The sequence below is a fragment of the Urocitellus parryii genome, chromosome 7 (assembly GCF_045843805.1).
Source record: "Urocitellus parryii isolate mUroPar1 chromosome 7, mUroPar1.hap1, whole genome shotgun sequence".
In the NCBI taxonomy this organism is placed as follows: domain Eukaryota; kingdom Metazoa; phylum Chordata; class Mammalia; order Rodentia; family Sciuridae; genus Urocitellus; species Urocitellus parryii.
In genome coordinates this window covers 41,488,442-41,500,485 of record NC_135537.1, presented here as the reverse complement: position 1 = coordinate 41,500,485, position 12,044 = coordinate 41,488,442, and the positions used below count along the sequence as shown (strand labels likewise).

At 36.8% G+C, this 12,044-nt stretch overlaps 1 protein-coding gene across 1 annotated transcript in view; it reads left to right on the top strand.

The window, feature by feature from the left end:
• The first annotated feature begins 8,875 nt into the window (after positions 1-8,875).
• Tmem67 (transmembrane protein 67) overlaps positions 8,876-12,044 on the top strand; it is a 41,054-nt gene continuing 37,885 nt past the window's right edge. Inside the window, exons 1-2 of the mRNA XM_026383678.2 lie at positions 8,876-9,098; positions 10,897-10,985. Of these exons, the coding sequence (XP_026239463.2) occupies positions 8,876-9,098; positions 10,897-10,985 (312 nt within the window). The remainder of the gene's footprint in view (positions 9,099-10,896; positions 10,986-12,044) is intronic.

Genomic DNA, 12,044 nt, shown 5'->3' with positions numbered 1-12,044 from the left:
ATGGCGCCCACTCTCCCCTCCCGTCTGGACAAACGGACGTACAGTATGTCTGCCCATGCGCTCGCCAGGCGTAACCCCCTACCCCGGCGCCTCGGCTGCGCCTGCGCCTGCGCCTTGCTCACCGGCTTCCCGTTGTTAGGGGCAGGGAGGAGGTGCCCTGGGCTTGTGGAGCTTCTGCGCTTGCCCAGCTTCTAGCCAACCAGAGACCCTAGACCTGGAGAAAGCAAAATTGAGACAAAATTAGGAGTAAACTGCAGTAGGTTACTGTGGAAATGGAGATCAAACGTTTGAATTTTCCAGGAGCTATGAAAAAAGACGCAAGGGAGAAAAGTTCTTGATTTATTTGTCTTCCAGTGCTGTAGTTGCGGTGTTAACTTTTGAAAGCATTTTGAAATGCTCTTGTAAACTCTAAAAAGCCACAGAATAACTTATTTCACTGCCTTCAACGTTTGCCAGGTATAGTTCACACCTAGAGGTTTAAAAAAAATGCATGCTTACTCAATATTATAGGTATTAATAACCTAGTGAAGTACCTTTATAAATTTGTTGATCCCATCATCTGGATTTTTGAAATAAGAATAGATGAACCAGTCCTGAAAATTGAGAAATGAAAAATTCAGTTATAGACATTTTCTATTGATGGCTGGTACTTAATAGCTAGTGAACAACCTAGGGTTTGTTTTTATTTTATCGTTTGTAAATAAAGCAATCCACCTTGTTGTATAACTACAAAATGCATGTATGGGTGGATCAAAACTCCCCATGAAAGCAGAAACTACATTTTAAAGACATTGTTACAGATACAAATAGTTTTGAATCTCTCTTGCTGCAGATTACCTATTCTTAAACTTAATAATGACTTGGAAAGAAGCAGCAATTTAAGTGAGTGAAATATGGTTTAAGAGCCATCTTTTACTCACTTGGGCAAATCAGCCTCTCTGCCTCAGTTTCTTCATTTAAAATGGTAATGATAATAGTACCTACCTCTTAAGATTGTGAAAAGTGTCAACGACACCTGAAACTATTACAATTACCAGTGTCTTGTGTCAAATGCCAAGGTGATCCATAGAGAAGCACAAGATGTCACCTTGGGAAGGTAGGCTCATTGACTAGATATCTTATACCTTGTTAATTCAGGATTTGGTTCTGGCCTTTTAGACTCAGGAGCCTTAAAAGCTAATATTTATTGAGGGTTATAATATTTATAATATTTAATTTAATATACTATTTATTAATGCCAGGCCGTGTGAATTGTCTTCTTTTAATTTTAAAATTACTTTCAGAGATAGTATCTATTATTTTTTATTTTACAGATAAAGGAAACTGAGGCATAGAGGATTACATAGCTTGCTCAAGGTCACAAAGATAGTACAAGGTAAATCCAGGAATTAAACCTTGGTGGTTTGTTTTCAGGAACCATTACTCTGTATTAGGAGAGGATTCTGAATCCTGAAGGAGAGTCCCTTAAAGCAAACATGAGCAATATTATCAATATCCATTTACAAGAACAACACTTGACATCAACTCAGACTGACCAGCACCTTTGTCTGTATATGCTTTCTATATGAAGTCAAATTATTAGAGAATTGTTTGCTAAGCATAAAAATAGAACATCAGTAGCTACCTAATCTTAAAAATTAAAGCTATATTCATATGTATTCTTGTCCATTAAAACAAAAGTAATAGCTATCATTTAATGAGACCTACTATAGGACTTACCTGGAAAAGTATATTCAGACCAGACTCTCCTCTGAATAGGCTTATAAAGGCATTGTTCTGGAATGACCATCCTTTCTATTCACAAACATTTTCTCCAAAAAGGTTACTAGTGAATTCCTGTCTTTTCTAGTGTGCCTCCTGCCTTTCTCAGATGATTTCACTATTGTAAAAAAAAAAAAAAAAATCAGCTGAAGGTAATTTGGGTATAAGCAGGGTATACATCCAAATTACCTTCAGCTGATTTTTTTTGACAGGGTATTTTATAACTTTAATGTATCAATGTCAAAATCTTAATCATTTGGGGGAGGAGAGAAAAAGTTTCTGGAACTGCACAATGGTAGACCCTGAAACAGTGATCACACTGAGCTATGACAATTCTGTGGTTCTGCCTAAACAGCTTTTCAGCCTCCCCAGATATTTTGCCACCATTGCAGCATCACCTGCCCTCCTCTGAATGATTCTGGTATCATAGTTTTCAGCTACCTTTCATGGCTCTTCAACAGCCACACGAACAGCCTTGCTTCACTTGGTCTCAGAGTTACTTAGAAATTTCTCTACACTTTTTCTCTAGGATGCATTCTAAAGTATAAATCTGGTCTTGTATTCCTTAGCTTGAAATCCTAAGCTTGAAACCATGGTGGGCAAATGTGGCATTCATAAGCTTTCATTTTTATTCCTTTCTACATTTCCAACCTCGTCTTCTATCACTGACCATACATAACATTGTATTAGTCAGGGTTCTCTAGAGGAACAGAATCACAGGAAGTATAATTATAAAAAGGGGATTTATTAGCTGGATAGTCTACGATGGCTGTCTGCAGGGAAGAGAGCTGGAGAACCAATAGCTGCGCAGTTGAAGAGGCTGAAGCCCCAAAACAAATGGGATCAGCGTGCTACCCTAGTCAGAACTCACAGCCTTCAGGAAACTCCCTGGAGAATCAATGGCAGAGTCAGATATCTTCAGACGATAATAGCAGCAATCAGGAACCCGTTCAAGAAAACTAAGCTTGCATCTGCTGCTGCTTCCTCATTCTTCCAACTTTTATTCCATCCAGCCATTACTCTATTGGAGTGTGCGGCCCATTTCAGTTGGCTATCCCACAGGCCAGTCATCCCTAGACACACCCTCACTGACACACCCAGAAGCCTGTTAATCACCTGTATCTCTTAATCCAATCAAGTTGATAATTCAAATTAACCATTACAAACTCAAGAATACTGTCACTCCCCAGTGTGTCTGCCCTCTTACACCTCTGAGTCTTTCCTGCTGGTCCTTCTGCCTGTCTTGCCCATAATATTTTCTCTTTACACTGATCTTTCACATCTACAATCTCAATAAGGGCAGTTATCCATATCTACTTCTCTATTATACTTTGAGGGCCCAGATGGAAAGTGCCTTTCTTTCTGACGACTGTCTATCTCACAGAAGAGCTCAATAATGTCTCAAAACTTACTGAACTCCCCACCAAAGATAAACCACTGAGTTCTCACATAGACTCTCTTTCCTAGTCCTAAACCAAAGGCTTCAGGAAACTCCCTGGAGAATCAATGGCAGAGTTTAATATCTTCAGATGATCATAGCAGCAATCTGGAACTCCTTCAAGAAGAATCAAGCTTGCATATGCTGCTGCTCTTTCATCTTCTAGTTCAGTTTAATTTAGTTCAGTTAAGGATCCATTGGGTATTTTTCATCTCCCAGTGAGCTGCCTCCCAATTACCCACTATGTCTTCAAAATATTTCCTATTTTACCCATGTTCATTACACAGAAAACAGATCTTATTTGACTTCTCTGCTATTTACCCTGGGGTTTCACTCATCCTCTTTTCTTTCAGACTCTAAGAATGATTCCCCCTCCTCCCATTCTTCTATCCTAGTTCTTGAACCCTTCTTTCTCCAGAGAAAATCACTTATTTCCCAAATTACTTTAAATCTCTCCTTTTCTAATTATTTCCTCTCCACTTACATATTGCCCTTGTCCTTAAAAATTGTTTTGTAACTATTTTGCTCACTGCCTTCTTGTGTTTTCATTTCAATGCCAAGTCTCTCAAGACGGTTTTTATCTGGTTTCTGCTCTTTCTCACTACTGCTCTATGGTTTTCTTCTACTTCAATTGCTATAATTAAGCTGCAACCCCAAAAGTAATTAATAATCATGGCCTTGCCAAATCCAAAGATCCTTTCTCTATTTTCCTCATTCTTCACCTTTGTGCAGCACATTTATACTGTTAGAACAGTATACTGTATACTGTTATACTGTTAGAACACAGAGCACTGTTTAAGCAGCCTCTAAAGCTAAACTGACAGAATTCCAACTTTGATCTTGCAAATTCTGAGCTAAGTATTTAAGTAAGTTTTTAATCTCTAATTTTTGCCTCCATTTAATCATCTATAGAAAGGAGATAAAAACAGTATATATTTCATAGTTATTGGGTAGATTAATTTTGATATTGCAGGTAAGGCATGGCTCAGTGCTTGTCTAATACTAGGTATACTATAAGCAGGAGCTATCCTCTTTGAACTCCTCCTCTTACTTTCTTTAGTACACTTCTTTCTAAGCTGTCATAAACTATATTCAGCTAGTCTCTTCCATTTGTCAAAAATAACTCATTTTCATATCTTCACTGGGTAATATTAGGCATGTCTACAATCCTGATAAATGGAGATAGTTTTACTTCCTGCTCAAATGGTTGTTAAGAAGACTGAAATGATGCATGAAGAAGTTTAGGACAATACACAGTATAGAGAACATATTTGTTTTCTCAATTAAGGAGAGAGAGAATGTCTCTGATCCAGCTCTTTTTCTTCTCTTAAATTTGAATTTTGATATCTGGTATGTAAAAGTCACACTGCAATTAAGAGAGAAGAGACAAAAGAACTGCAGGGATGACTATCTGACATTATTAGGCAAACATTAGCAGCCAGATTTCTGTTTGTTTTTGATTATGCTATTATGAACTGGCTTAACTACCTGATCTTCAGTTATTTGCAAAAACAAATCTCCAATTATATACTCTCTCAAATTTATGCTTAACAGTTATACCCAACAATCTTTTCTGTTGTCCTTGTGGGTAGTTTACATAGATAAACCTACAGTACTTATAGTTATCACAAATTTAACTGTGTTTGTCTATTTCAAGTTCTACGCAGAGAACTTCTTACTTGACTACTCTCTAGATCTTTTGTTAGGTATAGTGTCCATAGGTCTTAGACAATTATAATTCCACTGTATGTGGGCTACAATGGCAATATCATCTCATTACATAAAGATAAAGCATGAGAATATGCCAAAATGTGTCTAAATATATGCTACACAGGAGTTACTTAAAACACCAAAAAGATGACAATTTTTGAAGTTATCCAGGTAAAGATAAATTCTACTTTCTTCACTTCCCCACACTTAACTTTTTTGATACTCCATTTCTATTTTTCCGAAATAGAGATAGTACTTTCTCAAGAGATTGTTATGAGTTGGCAACTTAGTGAGACCCTGTCTCAAAATAAAAAAAAATTAATTAAGGACTGATGTAACTCAGTGGTAAAGTATCCCCAGATTTGATCCCCAATAATGAAAAACAGGGTTCTTATGAAGAGTTAAGATTAGGGCTGGGGTTGTGGCTCAGTGATAGAGCACTCGCCTAGCACACGTGATACACTGGGTTCAATTCTCAGCACCACATAAAAATGAAATAAAGATATTGTGTATCCACTTACAACTTAAAAAATTAAGAAAAAGTTAAGACTAATGTTGTTAGGTGCCTGGCACAGTGCAGAGTGTGGGGCACAAAGAAACCCATCATGAATGGAAACTCTTTTTATTACTTTAATTACACAGCAGGCAAGAACTACATATTATTGCCCTAATCCGCTCCATAGAACATATAACCATATGTACTTTATCAAGGAAGACTAGAATTAAAACTCATCCAGAGGAAGCATATGCACGTTAATTCCAACTCTTCGATCATACCTTTTCTTAGTCTTCATTAGTATCTATATGTTCACAAATTTCTTAAAATATGTATTCAGATAAGTGATTTCCAGTTTAAATGTCTACTGAAGTAACAGTAATTACTCAAAAACATTTAGAATTTATCTTTATTTTTTAAAAAATAAAATAAAAACTTTTATTGATGGGACACACAACCATAAAATTTGAATACCTAAACAATAAACTATTACATAAAAGAAATTTTAAAAGAGATAATAGTACCCAACCCACATTACTAAGAGTGTATTTTCACAGGAAAAGTATTGCAAAAATGAATATACTAGAATTTAGGGACTTACTGGAAAGTTCCTTATCAAGATATCTTTTTAAAATATTTTTAACATTCCACCTTAAATAATTACATTAGGTCATTGTTTTAGTTAAACTGACATGTGTGGTACTTAAAATTTTAGTGTGTCTCTTTTGCATAAATCTATTTTCAGAGCAAATATTCTGAGGATTTTGTTTTTTTATTAACACTTCTGTAAAAGTTGCAATATCTGGTGCAGAGGCACCTGCCTGCAATCCCAGAGACTAGGGAACCTAAGGCAGGTGGATTTCAAGTTTGAGGCTAGTCTCAGCAATTTAGCAAAGTCCTGTCTCAAAATTTAAAAGTAAAAATGGACAGGAAAATGAAATTATGGCATTTGGTAGTAAATGGATGAAACTGGAGACTATCATTTTAAAGGAAAAGCTGAGATTTTAAAAAAAGAATTTTTTTTCTCTTTTTTCTTTTCTTTTCTTTTTTTTTTATGGTGCTAGGGCTTGAATCCAGGCTTTGTACATGTGAGGCGAGCACTCTACCAACTGAGCTACATCCCCAGCACAAAAGGAATGATTTTATAAGACAACATTGGTCATCAAAATATTCCTTTACCAACTTTATCACTTAGAGTATTTGTCCTCCATTCAACTTCTACTTCCCATATGGTCATGTCTACTTGAAATTCTCATATTAGGCTCACCAAGGCCAACACAATGAGATCCTGTGAAATGTAACAAGCACAGTGAAAGGAGAACCAGTGTTAGGAACTGCTCAGGTTCAAAAATGAATAATATTTGGTCCCAGCTCCTAAGCGACCTACAGTCATAAAAGGGAACTTAACAGTTATATAACCAACCACCAACTCCATACTTCCACATGTAATGTAGTAAGTGTCTTAAAAGAAATAAATGAAAATCAAATAGTGTTCCTTAGATGTGTAAGCTCATTTTTAAAAGCAAATTTGGCCAAAATAAAACACTAATTGCTAACTTATTGTAACTTACTACCCACCAGGTACTGTAATTTGCATGCACTATCTTATTTAAATATTTAATCCTTAAAATAACCCAATGAGGTTGTTTATATTGCACTATTTTAAAGAGGAAACTGGGGAAAGCAGGTAGAGACATTTGAGAAACAAAAGATGTTCCTTTCTCAATGAAGAACAGAATTTGGAGGGTGGAAAAGAGGCCGGGAGAATAAGTTCCCATACAGTATCTGTCTGTGTTGTCCACTATGGCAGCCTGAGCCACAGTGGGGCTACTGAGTACATGGAATGTGGCTGGTCTTAATGGAGATGTGCCAGCATAGGCCTGGAGGATCCATACCTAGATGAGAAATTGTACAGAAGCCTGGAGGTCCAAAGAGACTGATGGTGCAGATGAAATCTGAAAAGAGGGCCAAACATTGTAGAGCAGTCCTGTAGCCCCAGCAAGTCCAGAACTTGAGGCAGGAGGATCACATCTTGAAGGCCAGCCTCAGCAACTTAATGAGACCCTCTACTTAAGTCCTCCCCTTAATTAAAGTCCCTGCAGGCGACTTCAGGCTTCCACTTATCCTCGCTCTGGAAGGGCCTTAAAGAGCTTTTTGGGAGGTCTCCTGTAGGGACACTTTCCCAACAGCACCAGCTACATGGCACATAGAATTTCTCTTTAAGGAACTTCTTTCAGAATATAAATTTCTTGTGTCAGAGATAATAGTAATTGGATAAACGCTGTTCTTTTGAGCAAGGACTAATGGATAACTAATGGTTACAGTTATGGAACTTCCTTAGATGCATTTTCCACATGCACTAAGACTATATATACACTCCTTAATAGAGACAACTCATTCTTACAAAAAGTGCACTTTTTTGAAAAAGCAAAGTGTTACCTAATAAATAAGGTGCCTTAAAAATATATCCCATGACTCTACTGGGGAGAAAGAAAGAGAGAGACAAAATACAACAATCTTACAAAATAAAATAAAACAGAAGTTAGATTTAAATGTTAAGAAGTAAGTTTTTCCTAAAGGCCTGTAAACTGGCTATGAAGGCAATTTCAAAATATTCAGGAGCTAACAGTCTCCAAGTATGTTTATTTATTCACTTATTTATTGGATCGGGGATTGAACCCAAGGTTGTGCTTAGCCACTGAGCCACATCCCAAGGCATGCATTCATTCATTCATTCATTCATTCATTTTAAAATTTTAAGACAGAATCTCCCCAAGTTGCTGAGTCTGGCTTTGACTTGCAATCCTCCTGCCTCAGCCTCCTTAGCAGCTGGGATTAGAGGCGTGGGCCACTGCACCTGGCCAACTAGGAAATATTTAGAAAGAAAGTTGTTTTCCTCCAATTTTGAGCCATAGTAAACCTCCAAAATTGCATATTTTAAGTCAGTGGAGGTTGGGGGTTCTTTGTTTCTCAGAGCTAAGGATTGAACTAACAGGATCTCACACATGCTAGGCACTCCACCACTGACCTACACCCCTAGTCCTCAGTGAGAATTTTTGAAGATTACTATAATACACACCATGTCTCCTTTATCGTGAAAATTACATAGACTGGATAAACTCTGACGTAAATATCATTTAAGAGTTTCATGAAACAATACTTACTTTATGTTATACAACAGGATGTATTCTTTGCTTAGGTATTCTGTTTCCCCAACCCGAACATTGTCTCTCTAAAGTATCGCGTGGCAGAGTTTGAAATGCGCATTTTAAATAGCCTCCTGACTCTGTGGACAGTCCTCCTCTAATCGGTCTTTTCTTGGACCAGCCACCTACCTGCGGTTTTGGTAACCTAGCAACCAAACCGCGCAGAATGAGAGTTCCAGAACCTGGGATGTCCAATCAGCTCAGCGGAATCGCCGCAGAGGCTCATGGGGTGTTGGAGACTGCGCCGTCGCTGGCGTCGGTGTCATGGAGACGCGCGGAGGCGCTTGGGTGGTGATGGCGGGCTGGTGTGTCTTCTCCTCGGGAGCTGTGACTGCTTTCCTCCTGTGGGTCCTTCCTCGAGTCTCCCAGGCCCAGGGCTACTTCTTGCCTTTCCGGCAGCCGGAAACGTGTGACCACAACCAGTACTTCGATATCTCGGCGCTCACCTGTGTCCCGTGCGGGGACAACCAGAAGCAGGATGCCCAAGGTAAGACGGTTTCGGGAGGACCCAGGCAAAAGTAACACTCCCGCCTTGGTGCTGTCCCTGGTCCCCTACCTTTTTGTCTGTAGGAGGAATGTTTCAGAAAACTGAGCTGCCGATTCAGGAGGAAAAGGTTACATGGGAGGATTGCAGTTTGCACAGAATGAGATTGGGGATCCCTGAGTCCAGGGAACCGTTGCCAGTAATTCTCGGCTTCAGTTCCCCACCCCTTTGGATCAGACAGGGGCTTTTACAGCAGCACCTAGAAAGCGTGTGCTGAAGGTAGAAAAGAAACTGTAGAAAAGTAGTTGAGGTGAAGAGGTGCCGGTGACCGGAAAGATTAGGAAGTGTCAACTTGAATAGATACCCCTTTTACCTCGCTTCTCAAACCGCAGAAATTTAGAGATCCGTCTTTTTATTTTACACATAAGGAGACTGAAGCCCAGATGAGATTGTGACATCTTTTGTGTGACCTAAATTTGAAAATTGGGAGAACGCATGACTATACCGCCAGTATCGAACTATAAATTTCCAAAACATCGTTTTGTCTTCATTTTCCCCAAAAATGCATCATTTGGACCTAGTTCCCACTCCAGCTTCTTGAAATATGTTGTCCTCTATTAAAAATAGGATTAAAGTGTTTTCAATTTCAGTTTCATTACCAGCGGTGTTAATTTTCTGCATCTTCAGATTTGATGTATCCTTATTTAAGTCATCGAACAGGATAGATCAGGCTACTCATGCAGGGAAATAAGAGTGAGAAAGCATTCGGGCTTTAAAATGTAAGGCGATCCTCAGGGTTATACAAAATGACATATAAGAGGAAAGGAGGGGTAAGACAAGATAATACAAATCGAAGAAATGATTTACAGTAGAAGGGGTAGAGAGAGAAAAGGGGAGGGGAGGGGAGGGGAGGGGGGATAGTAGAGAATAGGACAGACAGCAGAATACATCAGACACTAGAAAGGCAATTTGTCAATCAATGGAAGGGTAACTGATGTGATACAGCAATCTGTATACGGGGTAAAATTGGGAGTTCATAACCCACTTGAATCAAACTGTGAAATATGATGTATTAAGAACTATGTAATGTTTTGAACGACCAACAATAAAAAAAATGTAAGGTATTAGTTTCATAATTATAAACACAGATAATGTATGTGTTGTACCACATAGACTCCTATTGGTGATTATTTCACATAATGACTCCTTAGAGAATGCTAAACTTCTGTATCCAACAAGTTGAATAGTAATCATGACATTTATTGTCTTTCCAGAGGAAACTTATTTATTTGAGTGAAGGTAATTTTCTCAATAAGGTTTTGGCAAATTAAATTTAAATTCAATGAATGTATGTATGTGATTTAGTGACATAGAAATGTAACATTTCTTATAGCAGGTAAATAGTTTTAATAGTTCAACAGTTTAATAGTTATGCTTGCAATTAAAATATTAGGAACACAATGCCAGCTGTGTGTCAGACTCTTTTACAACTCTTACATATAACTAATTGAATACTCATACTAACCCTAAGAGATTGGTACTGTTATTTTCTCCATTTTATTGAAGAAGGCAAGGCACAGAGAGAGGTTCAGTAACTTGCTGAATGCCATATAGCTAAGTAGGAGAACTGAGATTGAAACCTGGGAGCATGTTTCTAAATTTGATCTCAAACAGTACTAGCTCAAGACTCTTGCTATTAACCACTGTACAGTACTGATTACTCAAGATCTTAAGAATTATTGAGTTTTCCTATTCCTGGAGTTGTATTTTCTAAGGACAAAATTGGCTTTTTTTGTTTTAGGAACTTCATGTGTGTGTCTACCAGGATTTCAGATGATCTCTAGTAATGGAGGACCTGACATTATTTGTAAAAAGTGCCCAGACAATATGGTATGGAGAACTTAAAATAACTTTCCTGTAAAAAGTAATAAATGTCTTTATTTTTAAAACTTCAATATAATGTTTAATATTCCCCCACAAACTTTAAAATTATTAAGCTATCTTTATTTTTACTAGAGTAAATTTGGGGAGATCAATGAAATTTTATGCAAATTTAGAAAAGACAGAAATGCACTTCTTCGCTTTTTAAATTTGTATTTTTATTTTTCCTCTTAGAGTAACTCAGTAATAAAAATAGATGAATAATACATATATCAAGCATTTGGGGATATATATATCCTTTGGTACAGATTGAGTTCGGCGTCTTAGACCTACTGGGTCAACAGTTTTATATGATGATTGATGTTTGTAATGGTAACTAAGATGTAAAAAAATTGTATAATATCAATTATATCAAAAATAGTTAACAAGGCCCTGGATTCAATCCCCAACACCACACACACAAAAAAATAATAATAAATAAATAAATAAATAAATAAATAGCTAAATAATGTCTTGAATTTTTGTTAGCTTGGTATATAAGATAATTCTCAATAAGCAGAAATACGTTTTCCCATTATTTTAGATACTATGAGTCTCTGTGACAGTTCTGATTTTTATAATACTGTTTTTTCACATATTCATTTAAAAAATTAAATCTGATAATGTGATATTAAGTTACCAGTTATTCTAATTAAACTATTTATTACCATTAAATTTACCATTTTGATATTTATTTTATTAGTCCTGAGTTACTGATGATAAAAAGCTGATAACAAAAAATTATACCAGAGCAGATTTATTATTCAGTGACATTAGTTAAGCTATTGTAATTTTTAAATACTCCTATATAAATGCATTGTTAACTATAAGAACATTTATTGATAAATCCACTTTTTCATCCAAACTTTAAAGTAATTTGTGGCATTAAGTTACTTTTAGCATTGTTCTCTATTAATTTAGGGTACATCAGTATTTATAATTACTGATGTATATTATATAACCTATCTTATATTAATACAAATTAATTATGTTAATATGTATTATATGTTTTTCCTAAACCATACAATA